The sequence below is a fragment of the Ambystoma mexicanum genome, chromosome 7q, assembly GCF_040938575.1.
Source record: "Ambystoma mexicanum isolate Mex_15411 chromosome 7q, UKY_AmexF1_1, whole genome shotgun sequence".
Lineage (NCBI taxonomy): Eukaryota > Metazoa > Chordata > Amphibia > Caudata > Ambystomatidae > Ambystoma > Ambystoma mexicanum.
This window is the reverse complement of record NC_090941.1, coordinates 620,124,693-620,141,879: the sequence shown is the minus strand read 5'-3', so window position 1 is coordinate 620,141,879 and position 17,187 is coordinate 620,124,693. Positions and strand designations below refer to the sequence as shown.

Genomic DNA, 17,187 nt, shown 5'->3' with positions numbered 1-17,187 from the left:
TAAGGTCACCTGCATGCAGTAATTATTTGAAACACGCATGCTGTTTGCTATGCGAAGAACATGTTAAGTTCCACAACAAATGGAACATAATTTACATGTGCCAATTACTTAAGCACACACTTGAACGTAATCCAAAGCCCAAAACATATAATTTGGTTTTTGCAAATGTACTTTCAAAACTTAGACACACAACAAAAAGTAGTGAGTTATAAGGTCACCTGCATGCAGTGATTAAACACGCATGCTGTTTGCTATGCGAAGAACATATGCGAAGTTCCACAACAAATGGAACATCATTTATGTGTGCCAACTACGTAGATACACACTTGAACACAGGAGAGTTTAAACATATTTTTTGTGTGCAGCGAATTGGAACTGTGTGTTGGCTTTCGAATCAAACACACCCACACTTCCAATCACCCAACCAGTAACGATGTAGTTCATATCATTGTATCCACAGTGAAACGCGCCTGCGTTTTGACCATTAGCGGCATCCTTACGTTGCCGTGCGATTTATGCTCGTCACGTGACAACTGTTTTAGCAGGGTCCTCTCCCGCGCGCGCTCCTTCGAACAGCTTTCCCTGCTTTCTGCAATAATGAGTCTATGGGTGGACAAGTACCGTCCCAGCTCGCTAGCAAAACTCCACTACCACCGGGAGCAGGCTGCACAGCTGAAGAGCCTGGTGAGACAAAGGGGTTGGGAGATAACCGCGGTTGTCAGCCGGGGTCTTTTCATTCTGGGTTGGGGAGGGGCGTCAGTTGCAGCCAATGAAGTGGGAGTGAGAATATAACATGTATATGGCTATTACTTACCCTTGCACGAACCTGTTGTTTTGGGACACAAATATTTGCTACAAAGTATACGAGTGCACCTTGGTTGTAAATTAGCCCCCATATTCCCCCCATTCCCCGAGATTCAGCACCGAGAAAACTGCTTCCCTGGTCTCCTATACCACGCCATGTGAAAATCCCTGACGTTAAACCATAGTCGTTCGTATTTTCATTTGTATTGGAGCCTACGGAAACCCGAGAGATTTAAATATGTTCCGTTTAAAAAATGTGAAATGCTACAGGAAAATAGTACCTCTCCAAGGAAGTTGAAATTAGATATTTTGTCCACTTTGAAGTCACTGGAGATCTTTCTTTTTTAGGGTAATATTGTAACTCTGCTCAGATGGTTGTTCTCTTTTAGTCTATGGGGTGTACGAACATAAATTCAAGGTGGGGATTCCCTCCAAATTAAGGTGAGCTGAGTGGCAGTCTGAGAAATTGCATAAGGAATTACCTGTTTTGTGATCAGTTGACTCCTCCCCAATCCCCCTACTTGCCCATACACTTCAATTTTCTTTCTCAACTTTCTCTTTTTCAATTGCCACCTGGCAAGTGTGTAGAAGCCCTGGCTTTTTTTTATCTTGATTATTACAATGATGCAATGATGCAGGTAATTCCATCTCAGAAAGGGTGGCATGCTAATCGGACACTCTCCTTTCATAAACTCCATGCAAAAGGCATAGTGAAACATGTGCCCTGCTGCATCAGTCTCCTTTCATAAAAGGCATAGTGAAACATGTGCCCTGCTGCATCAGTCTCCTGATCTGCAGCTCCTCTTCCCCAGTTGCTCAAAGAAGACTGAGGTTGCAGTTGCCCTTTTGACAGCTGATGTGACAAGTCGCTTCAGCACAGAGGCTGCATTTAAAGTCTGCACCTCTGTTCCAAAACCTCCATAGTAACGAGTAGGGGTGTCACGGTATTAGTTTTATGACGGTACAATAACCTTCTTGCCAAATGACGGTATATCATGGTTATCGCGGTATAGCAGGTGGAGCTAACTAATCTTAACGAATATTTTCTAAAAGGTCATAAATTGTCAGATTTATCATCACAAACAAAACCAGGCAACCAGACCCAGAATTGGGCTTTTCAACATACTTTCCACTGAACTGCCATCCCTTGCTTCCACCAAACGCAAACACACGTGTGGAGAGGAGAGGAGGGGAGCAGGGGGGAGCACTGCTCGACTGGCAAAGCAAACTGAATAGCTTTTCTTAAGTGGTCATTTAGGCTTTTAGCTCCCCCACTGGCTACTGGTGAAGATGAACATGTTGCCATCTTGATAACCTGCATGCCACAGATCAATGAAGGCTGATGGTAGTATACGCTTGTGCGCATACACACACGCACACGCACGCTCTTTGTTACAGCCTTTAGTTTACTTGTGGGCGAAAAGGTGTTCAGTAATCACGGACATGTTACCCTTTGGTATGGCAGCAGGGAATACCCACAGAGACCACAGAGACTAATTATAAGTAAATTCAATGATAGAACCAGGGAAATCCCCCATTGTCATATGTTTAGAAAACATTATCCATTATAAATATGTAAACCCCAAAGCCGCCAACCCATTATAAACCCTTTTCCTTCTTGGCACTGTATCTATTCTTCCTATTGCTAACATATTGATTTTGTGTCAGGCATGTGTGGTTTATGGAATGGCATTAAAAACTGCTCCAACTGAAACTACTTGGCAGACGGCACATCCAACAGTGCAAGACCAAGACTGCGCAGCACTTGCTTACTGCAGCCTTTCCAAATCAGATTGAAAAGCACACTTTACGGTATTAACGGTATAAACAATGTGACGGTTATTATTGTTCGATTAAGTGGTTCACGGTATCTTTAACGGTATACCGTAATACCGTTACATCCCTAGTAACGAGTAATTACTATTCTGGGGGCAGTTCAATCTTTAAACATAAAGCCATACCTGAGGCTAGGGTAGGTGGTTAATAATTCACAAAACTTTAGGAAGCCACACCTGTTTTATCATAGGTGTGTCAACGCTGTGAGCCCAGGCGATCTGTGTAAAGATTGTGTGTATTCTGGTCAAGTATCCTGTTCCTGCCACTAGCAGGGCAAGAGAATGAATAGCTGCGCCTCTACTTTAATCGTTTGTGTAGTCAGGCCGCCCCTCTCTCTTCAGAGGCAGGCCCTCAACGTGGGTTGTTCTGGGGAACTTGAAGCAACAGGCACACCCTACATAAAGGGACTGTACCCCAGTGCTCCAGATAAGATTTAGAAGTGGGAGTATTTTACCCTCCTATTCAAGTTGCAGCAAAATGAATTTTTTAGGGAGTACAAAAGTATGTCCCATTCCCAATTGTAAAGCAGAAATGTTTAATAATTATTTGCACCTATTTATTCATGCATATTAAAAGATACACTGGACGTCTTTGGATCAGGTAGTAATAATATCCGTTTCTTCCTGTGGTACTATGTGCACTTCTGGTCCAAACATATCCATTGTGCGGCGTGGGTGAAAGCAAGGGTACAATTCTGTGTATGTAACCTATTTTCTGTTGGCAGTGTTGATACTCCCTATTTTTATTTTTTGGGAGTAGTTGCCTATTTTTAGGGAGTAAAAGTGGCTGATACACACCTTATCTGTTGGGATGACTATATCATGCACGTATTTTTACATGAAGCGTGGAAATTGCAATGAAGTATGTATTTGTTCTTTGCAGGTGCAGTGTGGCGACTTCCCTCATCTGTTGGTGTATGGACCTTCAGGTGCTGGAAAGAAGACCAGAATAATGTGTTTATTACGTGAACTCTATGGGGCAGGAGTTGAAAAGCTGAGAATTGAGCATCAGTCAATAACAGTAAGATTAATTTATCCCACGCCCTGTACATGCCACTTTAATTCTCCATTGAATGTCTGGAGCTGGCAAGCTTCCCTGCAGACTCTTTATGTGGGTGATCCTATTTTTAACTATGCTCTTCTGCCATTACAGTGCCATTACAGGCAACACCCAAGTTAGTGGCAGTACTGTTGCTTTCTTCGGTTTTTAATTATGGGCCACTGGGGAGACACTATGGGACACATGCACCATGGAAATTTATAAGAGGGTGTAGAAAGTTGTAAGGTAATTTTATATCCACATATGCAGCGCCACAATTTGAAGGGACAATTCAGAGCACTCCTGTATGCTATTCAAATGAAAAATACCTATAAAGCTATACTGTTGCTTGTATTTCACAGCTGATTCCCAGGCTGACATTCCACAATTGGATGTAATTTCTGATGAATTTCCAGATCCCCCATAAGGGAAGATGCACATTGACTTCTACAATTCTGCTAACCTCTTGTATGCGGGAGTATGTGAACATTTAGAGGGGGGTGGTTTGTAACTGTAGTAGATTATTGTATTACATGGGGAATTGTAAAATGGCTTTTTACAACATGAGATGGTTTACCACGGGATCCTTTTTAAATCGTGGTGTGGGGAGTAGTATCTCGGGCACTAATTTAGGTGTTGTATACAAGTGGCATTTGGTCAGCATATCTTGGGTTTTAATGGAACAATGGATTAGTATAAATACAACATGTCTACTAAATGGTGGTTTTGGTGGCTGTTGTTTTGGTTATACTTTAGAGTGTAGAGTGCAGTGTTGAACCAAAGCTTTCAACCGTACAAAAGGCTGCAGATGACACCAGGTTTATGCAGACTGTGTGAGGAAATGCCTAGGAGTGCAGCTTGTATCTGTGCGTTCACCCATGGACATAAAAAAATAGCATATGCAAGAGTAGCACAAACCTGCCTCTGACCTCCAGTAAAGTCAAGGAAGAGTGCCCTTACTCAGAAGCACATATATAGAACACTGCTGAAGGGCTGCCCAGCCACAGTTTCTCAAGTAGGTGAAGGTTAACGCTTCAGTAGGAATATAGTTGTTGGGGAGAAAAAATGTACCTCCTGAAATGCAGTTTACTCTCTGAATGTGGGAATGTTTGCATCTTCATAAATCACGCACAACCCTCTCATGGTTTTATAATGCCATAATCTTAGAGCACAGTGTTTATGCCAATATTAGCTTTTAGAAGGCCAACGGAACAGGGGTGGGATTGATTAGAGAGATCAAAAAGTAATGTACTCTGGGTACCATGCTTGGAACATCGAGAGGTGAGAGTAATGTTTGTACTGCTCTTGGATGATGTATATTTTGCTGTGTGAATGGGTGAATCTACAGATGGAAGCTTCACTCCGGAGCATGGGTTGTCTGTACCAAAAAAACCTGCTTACACTTTGTGCCAATTGCACGGGTGTGTGCTTTTTACCTACCATTGCAGCAACATGCCCCTGGAAGAATACTTTGGTCCCCGTTTTCCTTACCCTACCTCTGGTTCCTCTTCTGCTTATCAGCCCCATGCCTAAGTGGTTTGCCTTGTCATCATGTGTATGCTGGTATGTACATGTTAACCCTTTGTGCATATGTCTCTGGTAGGGATCGTTACAGGTAATAAGTCAGCATTATTTTTGTCTCTGCTGAGAAACCCTGTATGATGAATGCCGCTTTAAATGAAGTGTGCTTCGCACGAGGGCTGCAGTGGCACAGGAAACATTTTAGATGGTGGCCCGGACTAATGCTGATAAAATGCACAAGTGCTCACCAGATGCAGAGAAGGCTCCACACAGGTGCATGCAGCCCTGGGAGAACCCATGAGCTGGAGCAATGCACAGTGGGATAGCTGGCTGGGGTGCGGGGTCCACCACCACACTTCTCGTGCGCAGCATAATTCTGCTGGTTGTGGGAGTGGGTAAGAGAATGGGGTAAGTGGTGTTTCTGTCCCCAACCACCTACAGCCCTGTGATGCTTTATATATTACTGGAAAGTGTGACTTGCTTGTGCCGACAAGTAGCATTTCGTAGAGCGGCATTGACACTTTACTATCCAGAACTGAGCGCTTGAGCTGCCATATTTCACTGGCGGCAACATTAGTGTACCACCATTTTCACATAGAACTGGTAGGGCTACGTGCCTAGGACTGGGCAGTGTAGCCGGGGGCACAGTAGAACATACACATTTGCCCCAATTTTAGCTGTTGGGCCACCAGAGAGGTAATTATTATTTGAGTTCTCGACTGCTCCTCCTACATCTCTTTGCACCTTCCCAGGTCTCATTATTTTAGGGGATACTCTGGTCCACTTTTTTCTCTTGATGACCTACCTTTACTCATCAGCCATCCCACCCTGCCCTGTTTCCCAGGGTTTGTTCTACTGTGCATCATCTGGACACCTGCAGCAGTGGTGCCTGTCGGAGTTTAGAAGTGAGCAGGGCCCCTCATCCTTTCCCCAGTTTCCTATGCAGCCCTAGGTTTGTCTGCCTGTGCCCTTACCTATACCTCTCAGTTGGCATCATGTCTCTCACACCACATTGCTCCATCTGTGCTTAACACTTGCCCTGTCTTCTCCCTCTCCACTATTAGATCCTAATTTCCCAGACCCTCCCCTTGCTTCTTTGCTCAGTTTGGTCATAGGCAGTCGGGTGTGTGAAAAGTTGAGCAGTGTTTTTGATGTAAATGCTCATACTGCGCCTACTATTAGCTTTGCAAATCTTAGTTGGTGAAGATTGTGTACCTGTGGTAGAATCTGTGCCAGTTGATGTGTTTTGTGCCCATCCACCCCCCACCCGTCCTCCCTGGAAGAATCTAAATCCAGCTGATGATGATTGTGCATTTGTGACATTCCTGCCTGTCGCCGTACAACCACATGCAGCACAGTTTGCCAATTTTGTAGATCGCCATTACAGCTCGTCTCATCTGGCACGTTTGTTGGCAATTTACTAATTTTCCTTGTAGTTAATGTTGTGGGGAGTGCCATCTTGTGCCGACCGGCCACTACACACCCCCAGCCTGAAGTGGTAATCCCTGAGCATGCAGAAAAATGCAACACTTTTTCATCAACAAGATAGATAACCTACAACAACAGATCGATACTCGAGTCTGTCAACCCCACAGCCTGTAACACATACCTGGCCCCCTTTCACTCACTTTGGATCTTGCCGACGCGCTTCTGTTACTTTAACCACCCATATATAAAGAGGACGCTCCCTAATGCCCTTAGAGGCACCCTCACCCTCCGCCTTGAAATGGCAAATGATTCCCTTGAATAAGGCATCTCTCCAAGCACCTTAAAAACAGGTCTATTCTTCACTCTCCTATTAAAAAAACACATTGGGTTGCATGATCTCACTGTCTACCCACTGATTGTTAGCGTCCCGTTCCAACGCTACTCAACATGGGTTCAGCCCAGAATCTGAAACAGCCACCATAAGGTTGTAGATGACGCTCTTCAAATCATGGACAGACTCGGCTATGGCTCGTGTTCCTCCTCGACCTCTCCGCCATAAACCTGGTTTGATCACCTCACACTGACCAGCGTACTTGCCAACCAAATGGGCTTCTTGGGCACAGGTCTCATCTTGTTTGCATCTGGCCTCTCACGACTGGCACCAAGCTATCAAGATGGCCAACTTCAGGTCAGACCCCATCCGGTCACTTGCAGATTTCCACAAAGCTCAATACTCTCCTCAGTGAGCTACAATGTAGCCATTACAATCCATTCTTAATGATTCCGACCTCTCGTTCCACCAATATGCAGACAATCTTCAGTTATACCAAAGTCAGTTGTAACTAGGTCATTATTACGCTTCAGGAATTGCCTCTCCTCCATTCAAGCTTCAATGATGAGTACATCCTTGAAGATTTGTCCCACAAAGACAGAATGTATTTGTCCTACTTGGTCACTCATCTAGGCAGGATGCCATTCAAGGGTGAATTAATGAGATGCACTTTGATGGCTTCACATTTCACCTGGCCCCCAACTGCCAAATCACTCTGGCTCACTATAGACCACACACTCTTTGATTCAACCTAATGACAAAAAAGCCTGAGCCACCGGATGCCGGTTAACACTCCTGTGAAAGATAAAACCCTTCCTCCCACCCACGGTCTTCAGAACTGCAGTCCAGGTCATGGTAATTTCCCACATGTATGTTGGAAAGCACCCTATCGCCAACATTCTCGCCACACAGCTTCCAATCTCAGGCAGAAAACTCCTTACTGCTTGCATTACCTCCTTGTGTTCCCCCATCCGGAACATGCCAATACAACATAGGGCTCGAAATAAGAATGTGACTAGCAGGAACTGAAAGCAGTTACTGGGTGTTTGGCATCACTCAGGAAGCAGGAGCTACATCCACAAATGTAAATCCCATATAAAATGCAAACTATAGCTTTGTCAATTATATACAACCAATGTTGTTTCAAAATGTCTTCTAGATGTGTCCTAATGCTCGTTTATAGACATTCCCAAACACACAGAATTAATGTTACATAGATATGTTTGTATAGCACCAGTTAGCCTGGGAGCCAAGCGTAGCTCCTGGCAGCTGTTGTGGTCAAGCCAACCAGGCACTCCTAGATAGCTCCCAGCAATTTCCAACACTGCCACATATAAAACCCACCCCTCCCTATTTCCCTATTTCCCATTTTAACCTGAACATGTATTGTGTCCTATTGGTTCCTAGCTAAGTTTGCACCACTATTTAAAACCCAAATACATATTTAAATACATGGGGGCTCGAAGCAAGAAGGCACCACTGTTGGGCAGGAGTAGAGGAGCTGCTGATTGAGGGCAGCACAAATAATTGGGAAACAGTAATACATCGTATGACTTGAATATTAAGAGTAAACAGTGTTTACTGAATATAGCTAAACTAAAATGAAGAATGCAAGGTGCCCTAAATTAGAAATGCAGCTATCACCTTTGCTAACAATTTGGATGATTTAGCAGCCTTTCTCTTACCTTCGCATCATCTCCAATTTAGGGGGCATGAATTTGTAATGGTTTATTGAGCAGCCACCCTCAACACAGGGTGTGACGCAACAAACTGTTTAACAGATTCTTTTATTCAGCCCTACTTCAGACACATCATGCCCCTTGGATCCCTCCCCCTGAGCTACCATTGAGTCAAGAACCCGGCCGGTGTACAGGAAATATATTTATATTTAAAGTAATAGAAATTACATTGAACTACACGCGCCACCTTCTTTGTGGCTCACCATCATTACTCAAATCAATTACACATATTAGTTTAGAAAAACACAAATCTCAATTCTTTACTTTCTAAAAATGTCACTGCAAGAAATAATTAAACTGATAAATAACCTAAACAATTATAAATGTAATGTGCAATTTTGATTTTCCTGCAGGCTTAAAAGGCTAGCAGTTTATTTCAAGATTGGTTAAAATACATATAGCAATTAAGATTTCACCCACACTTTTGGTTTAAAAAAACAGCGATTTAGCGATTTGTTTTTCATACACCCCCACCCCACTTTGGTCTGTGTTGGGGAAGTTAGGCAGAAAAATTGGAATGATTTGGGGAATTCTGGGTTTCGGACCCCCTCCACTGAAAGGCCTGTATTGGGGGAAAGTTGGACAAAAATATTTGACTGATTTGAGAACAGACACCCGTCTTCCTTTAAAGAAGTCGGGGTCAACAGGACAAAAACGGATTACCCAATTAAATTGTAGGCTAATCGCACACTGGGAAGGGAGCTTTGTTAATTTCGAATTTTAAAAAAAATCACCCCATAATGTTCCACCAAATGGGGAATTAACTAAATGAATCTTTTTAGTTAAGTAGGCTAAGGAACTACAGTTTTGCCCCCTGCCCACGATAAAGGGAAAAGGATTTAAGGCAAGCCGACTCCCCACCTTTTGGTTTCCCAGGGCTCAGTTCTACTTACATAGAAAGCCTTTGTTTAAAGTTCAGGACAGCCAGCTGCATGTCGGGAACCTCTGGAAAGATAGGACAGGGGCCTGCTTGCCCCACTCTCGGGGATGGCCTCCTGCTCTCCACCATATGACCCAGTCAGCTCTTAGGACCTCCTAGAAATAGACAGCTCCCTCCAGATGCACTCTCCTCTGGTGTTTCCTTGCAGCTGTCAGATGTTAAGTTTAATCAGCGCTCTTCGATGGTAAATTTCGGTAGCTCTGTCCCTTCCTCCTAGTGCAGCCCCTCCTTGTATACCCCACCAATTTTACAATCTTATAGAAGTATCCTGCCAGAGTTCTCGCAACTAGGATTGGAAAGTTACCCTTACTTTCCTGCCCACTTTAGCACCTCTCTCCGGATAAGAGTCTGGAGCAGAGACAAGCCCCATTTGTTCTCATGTCAACTATTTGGCAAAAACTAGTTATGTGGCAAAACTTCATAATTGTACTAATAACTGCCATAATATACATATTTTCTGATTCACTTAATCATGGGCAATCAAATAAGATGGCCAAGTCTGCACCATTTTGCACAGCCATGTGGCAATTTTCTGCAGTTTCCATAAAACGCACAAATATGTAATGTATTAACCATATTACTAATTTTATCCTCCACCTGTTCACCAACTCTCACATTTGGAACATTTTCACATCCGCCAGAAACGCATCTTAGATGGCCATTACAGTTCCCTGAGTCGCAGGTGGATGGATTTTATATCTCCAACATCACCTGGAAATTACATAAAACATGTTACATAAACGAAGAAAATCTGCCTTATGGTTGCTGGGGGGAAAAGGCCCAAGCTATAATAGCCCTTTTTAAATTAATTGTAAATCTGCATGTGGGACACATGGCAATTCTCCTGCCTTCAGGCCTTATGGTCTCAATGGGTCAGCCTCTATTCTCTTGGTGCAACTTACTCTTTGAAGTTGGTTACCTGTTTGAAGTTGTAGCCCCCAGTTTTCACACCATTTAGTCATCCTCGAGCCAATGAAAACTGCCCTGCTATCACTGTCTTCAGAGCCAGCAAGTCTGGCACCATTGGGGTTTCCACACCTTTCGCAGGGCACACTATATTGCAGTTGTATTAGATGGGGATTTAACATCCAGACTGGCAGTGGGGGATTTCCTTGTGAAGTTTGCCACCCATAAGCCAAAAGTGTTTGCCTTGTGCTGACATTTTTCCATGAAAAACAGTGGCTCTTCAAATGTCACTGGTATTTTGTATGCAAACAATAATATACATTACTTTTTGTCCACAAGCACCATGTCTTTTCCCTGATGGTTTCCTATTAGCAGTGGTGCATTTTCACATTTAAACTGCAAAGCCATTTTTGTGTCTATCTTGAAAAATCCTGCTTTTCCTGTGAAAGGGACTTCATTTTGGGGCCTTTGAATGCACCCCACAAATTCCTACATGGACTTTCCCAGAGACAGTCAAGGAGCAGTTCTGGTTGATCGCCTAATAAACCTCCAGCCACCCCAAATGGTCTATGGCCCTAAACACTCCATGTGCCATATGTTTTCACTTAATATTTGTTTCCAAAGCTACACTGCAGCTTTCCCCATTGTTGCATGTCCACTGGCTGGAACGTTATGCCATACTTAATTCCCTTGCCCTGAGTCTAGAAGTAGCGGCATCTGTAGAAATGTTCAAATATAAAAAAAGTTTGGCAAATTTGTTTGAATTTCAGATGTATGAATATTTCAAACAGTCGAAGATTTTGAACAAATATGCCATACAGCGCCTTTTTTGCAATTAAGGGCACCGGGGGCTTGCGGGGTGTTCCCCGCACCCTTGTTCGCTATCAAGGCATTGGGTTGAGGGCGTGCCCTAACCCCCCCCCCCCACTCCCGATACAATAATTTAAAAGGAAAAGACCCTGTAGTGCCTGTTCCTGACCAAAGGGAAGTGGCTTTGCAGGGAGACTGGGAGTCGGTGGCACACAGCAAAGCGTACTGCCAAAAGGGAATGTCTGTGAAGAAAACAAAGGTAAAAAGTCAGTGGGAGAAACATCCATAGTTTTTTGTGTAAATAAACTTTGCATTGTTTCTCCTGCTTTTTGCAATCAACCTTTTTTCATGAAGATCCAGAAGTGACATCAGCTTCCCGTTGTCTCTAGAGGATGGGGAATAAATGGCAAACTCCATTGGTATCGCAGCTTGCCGAGCTCTTGGGGACAAATAGACCAGAACTCCCTCAAGCGCCACAAATGGACTATAAAATGCACAGACCTGGAGATTTAAGGCTTAGCTATTCTATCCTACAATAAAGAAATGAAGCCCTAAATATTACAAATCCAAATGGTTCACAACAGAAATCTCACAAGCAAAAAGACCCAGCCCATGCTTTAGCGAACATTTTGAATGCTGTCTTCCCTCTGGTGCGGCTGATGTTATCAGCAGAATAAAATGTTTTAGTTTCATAGATGATTACTGGATGCTCCTACCCCACAGAAAGAGCACCTTCATACTTTGTACGTTTTAGACCAATCGCCATCCTTCATTAATCGGCACCGTTAAGAGTTGTGAAAAGTCTGCTCCAGTGCTTCGAGGATACTGCAGTGCTGTCGGCGGCGCTGTTCAGGTATAAAACTTGAACAAAGCACAGAAGGGGTAATGTCCACAGCATTGGATGATCTTGGGTGCCTTGTAGATGTGGGTAGGGCTCTGGTGATCTTGGACCTATGTTAATTTTTCGAGAGGGGCAAGCTCCTGACAATCCCCCCCCCTGCCGGTAGAAGGCAGGTATCCGACTGGAGGCCTGATATGGATTACTATTTCTTACTGAAAAGACACAATGTAGGTGCATCTCCCTATACTTTGACAGCTTACAGTCTTCAACGTGGAGTCCCTCAATCAAACAGTAGCAGACGGGGGTGCAGTTATTTAAGGTGATGACATACAAATCATCCAGAAAACCCAACCAACAATCCAGCTGTGCATTGTTTACTTCCTGGATTAGTGTCAATCGTCTTAAAATGAATGCGTCAAAAACGGAAATCCTGTTAGTGAACAGGCCTTGCCTCTTATTTATGGTGCCCTTATCAAGCACCACCAGAACTATGAGGCTCCCGACATTTTACCTCGAGCCAGAGTTAAAAGCCTTGGTGTAATCCTGGCAAGCACCTATCCTTAGGAGGAATCGGGTAGATGCAGTCTAAAACAAAAACAATGTTAATACCATAACATTTTTTTTTTTTTTTTTTTTTTTTTAAAGGGAATTTCCGCCCTACCTGCCACTCTTGGGCAAAGTATAAGCTATTGTTACGTTGCTGATTTCCAAGGTTGACTATCAATTATATCTACCTTGGACTACCTTATCTAATGTCTGCCTATTGCGGCTCATACACTCAAAATTAGACTGTTTCTCTTTCTTTGGCCTCCCTTCATTTGTTGAGTATTTAGTATTGTGTGAAAATCAAGATCTTGTGTAGGCTTCACAAAGCCATTCATAAAAGGTCTAGAATTTTTAAGATCAAACTTAAATAATTTGTATGCTCACACTCATTGCACTCTCTGGGGACAAACCTACACCATCCCAAAATCTGCCTGCGAATAGTAGGGAATGCTTTCTGAAACAGTTGGAAAGCAGTAGAACTGTCTCTCTGGGACTTGGTTGTTTCATGAGCACCTTCGCTTCAGGAAGCTGTTAAAATCCTACTTGTACAATCTTGCATACCATTAACTGTAGGCAAGTTATCCTCTCCTTTTCAGCAGCACAAGACCTCTGAGGTGACTTGGCGCTCTATAAAATCCCATGTAACAAAACCAAAACAAAAAACAAATGAGACCAGATGAGGACCATATGTGTGCTTGTTGGTTCTTCGAGTTCCCATCCTGTTTTTAAATTGTGCAAAAGATATTTGCTCCGTTGAGCTATGGTGTTTATTCCCATAGTGTCTTATGTCCCTTTCTGTACCATATATTCCTCTCCATCTCATGGTCACTTTCTGGATATATGTGCCACCTCATTCAGGATTGCCCCAATGACAAGCTGTTGTCTTTCCGTTTGTGTTCTCGCAATAAATACTAAAAGATGATTAACAAACCAATAAAGTATTTTAAAGCAAAACTGATGTGTTTTGGATAATTACCTTCAGAAATTAACAGAATACATTTGGTTACACATGTTTTACTACTTTTGAGTTTTTTCATCTGTACACAACTTTCATTGCGAAAATATTGAATTTGACCTTGTATTCATTTACCTCTAGGCTGCTGTTAAATAAAATCTAATTGTGTGGTGTGGGATACAGCATTTTCTGCTGCCTGAATGTGCAAAGGCTTATGGGGGTCTTTGTTTTGCCGGAACATGGTAGCTATTTCACTTTTTGATTTGAGTGTTAAGGGGGCAGGTGAAACGGGGTCTCCCAGAACACTGGGTATATTGCCCCAATCCATATTATGCGAATAGTTTGGTGCATTTGAGAAACATCTCAGCCTTGCATGTAATCCAGATGGGTAGCTAGTGGGTCTTGACATTCCTTGAGAAAATGAGAAAAGGAATAAAAAGTGAAGTCCACGGCTTGTTCAGTAGCTATTTAAATGGTTGCTAGATCATTGGTGCAGTGTAATTGGCCCACCAGTGAGAATTGAGCCTAAAATCAGGAAATTAAAGTCTCTCAAAATGTTGAGACTACTCTCCCTTGCGCAATATACCTCAGTTTTCAATACTCTTTATCTTCTAAAGAAATGTTAGAAAAAAGGCTTTTTGTTCTCAAGTAACAACCATGAATCTGTAAAATTCCAAAGACATTCTTTTTTACAATAAATGAATTGTAAAAGTCTGAAAAAGTAATTGATATAATATAAGAGTTGGTTTGTCCAAATCTTTTTACTTTAACAGAGATGAGTTTGAAACAAAATCTGTTTCCCCAGCTTCTATTACTATTTTTCCAAGCATCAAGACATCCACTTGGTACCTTCCGAAGAGTTTGGCATAACAGTCCCGCCCTACTGGAGCCATCTTGGGTAACCATCCCTTACCACCACATGTATTCAGTGTGCTAAGGATTCCGCTTCCACCTGCAATACAAACTAGAACTGGTTGTTCTTTTTATGACCGAGTAAGCTTTAAATGTCTCCATGCTTATTTATACACATATTTAATGTCACATAGTTACAAGTGTATGATACCCGTTGATCTGAGATTCGAAATTGGCTCCTGTTTGAAGTTTACTAGCCAGGCTTGTCTAGGTTATAAGGTGGAGCTAAATGGCTGCCTGCTCAGCCGGATATCTGGGTATTCATGGTAGTGACTGGGAACAAAAGCAAATACAGCAGTGGAGTTTGGGCTAATGGAAATTGCAAAAGCTCAATGTTGCACCACATTTTAACAGTAGAGACCTTTTTGAGGCAAAATCCAAGTTGTGATGCTGGAAATGCCGTACCTACACCTCTGTATGTGTTTTCTCAGTTTTCTGCCGCTGAGGTCCAGCCTGGATCTCTGGCAGTGCAGCTCTTCATGTTTTCCTTTTGGTGAACACACACGGGATACCCTTATGGCACCCATCGGTGGGAAATCACCCTTGTATCCCTTGTGTGGTTTTGGGCACCTGTGTGTTGCCCACAAAGCAGGGTATGGGCTAGTGGCAGCTACATGTTGACATGGCAGTGAGTGTCCTCCATTTTTGGGACACCTAGTCCCTTGCATAGGAATCACTGGGATTCCTGAAGAAAGGCAAGATGGCCACTGTGGCTTCTTGGTTTCTATTGCCTTTTACCATGTTTCCCAAGTCCTGGAAAGCCCTGACTGTCTGTTCGCCCTGACTGGTTGTTGGGTGGAAAGGCTGACTGGAGCCTTCCCAGGGGCAGTGTTGTGGGTACACCCTTTGGGTGGGACCTGTGTGAATGGTGTCTGAAGGGAACTCGCATTTTGTGTTATGGGTGTCTGGTTTCTGTGTGACACAATGCCTGAGAGACCTGACTGCAAGTGTGCTGAAAGGTGGGGTGCTTACCCCAATCCACATTCTTTATGGGTGTCTGGGTGAAGTGTATGCTATAACTGAAGTGTCCTACCACTTAGAATTCAACCTACATCATTCCTGCATTTTATTACGTTTATTGGTGCGAGGTGTTTAAATCCAGGTACCAGTAGTCTGAATATTTCTATTATTACATATGAAATTCTGACAAAATATTTTTCTTGGTAGTTTTCAAACTAGCCCTGTTTTCTTTTACATTTTCAAAGCATTACCATGATCATTTCTCAGGGTGCTTTTTAAACCAAGAACAATTGCTTAAACATAGATGTGGTGAATAAAACATGTATATAGATTTATAAAGTTGGAAAGGGTATTGCACAACAATATACTTTACTCTTGTTCATAGTGAATTTTAAGAAATACGTTTGTGATTGAAAATTATACAATAATACACCCAAGAAAAACATTCAAAATTTCTTTTGTAATAATAGAAATATCCAGACTATTGGTACCTGGATTTAAACACCTTGCACCATAAACATAATAACATGCAGGATCGATGTATGTTTAATTCTAAGTTGTAGGACACTTCCAGTTATAGCAATACTTTTTTGCCCATCGTCCTCCCAACATAGGGCTACTCTTCTGTTGTGGAGTGAATGGCCTGAATGCCTGTGAGCCTAATTGGCTGCCTTCATGCATGAATGCCCTTCTGTGTGATTGGTTGACTGTGCCTGGCTCAGCCCGAGGAAATGGGGACCAAATATGTATAACGGGGAACCTCTCGCTCACCAATTTTCGAAACCGAAGCTGATCCTAGAATTCCGGCTGGAGGAAGATAATCGCAGCTGCTACTCTTCATCGAAATCCAAAAGCTGCTGTGCCATCCAAGGATTAATCCAAGAGAGGACCTGCAGAGACCTCTCCCAGAGCTACGAGGGACCATCGTGCAACCTGATGCTCTTCATTCAAAGTAGCCTGGAAGTCAGTCCTGTGTGCTTGCCGTCCGGTTAAGGGGTCTTTGTGAGTCCTGAAGCAGAGTGCCCAGACATCTCGAGTCAAAGAAGTCCATTGGTGTCACTACGGGTCCGGAGGAGCGTTTGTGACTGCTGGAAGCCTGTTGCTGTCTTCGGCCCAGAAGAGGGGGTACACTGGCATAGTGCTGCCTGACAACCAGAGCTTCAAAAGTTACAAACTGCTGAACTTCATGGGACATCTTGCCATCGTCAATGACCACTTTTTCCTGCCGGAGAAGTTCCAGGGTCGCTGAATGCAGAGGAAGGTCCGCCAGTTTTTCCTGCCACCAGAATCCAACAAAGATGTCCTGAGGGTTCAGACTTTGTGAGGGTCCGTGGTCCACTCCAGTGGTCGAGTCCAGGTCGCCAGAAGCCGTCCAGAGGTCCGTGTTGCAGCACCAAGAACTGAAAGTCGGAAAACTGCGTAATCCAGAAACCAAAAGTGACCTATGCACCTGTCGCCGGCAGAAGTCATCGAAAGCCCCCAGGGGTCATAATTCTCATTGTGGAGCCCATAGCAAGTTTGATGTTCCCAGGACTACTTCAGTCGGAGAAATCGACCAACGGAGAGCACCGCGAAGAGCCAAACTGCTGCACTTCAGAAAGACTTTGGTTCTATTTTTCT

At 43.3% G+C, this 17,187-nt stretch overlaps 1 protein-coding gene across 1 annotated transcript in view; it reads left to right on the top strand.

Moving 5' to 3' along the window:
* The first annotated feature begins 424 nt into the window (after positions 1-424).
* RFC3 (replication factor C subunit 3) overlaps positions 425-17,187 on the top strand; it is a 97,841-nt gene continuing 81,078 nt past the window's right edge. The window contains exons 1-2 of the mRNA XM_069639976.1: positions 425-684; positions 3,523-3,660. Of these exons, the coding sequence (XP_069496077.1) occupies positions 598-684; positions 3,523-3,660 (225 nt within the window). The 5' untranslated portion in view covers positions 425-597. The remainder of the gene's footprint in view (positions 685-3,522; positions 3,661-17,187) is intronic.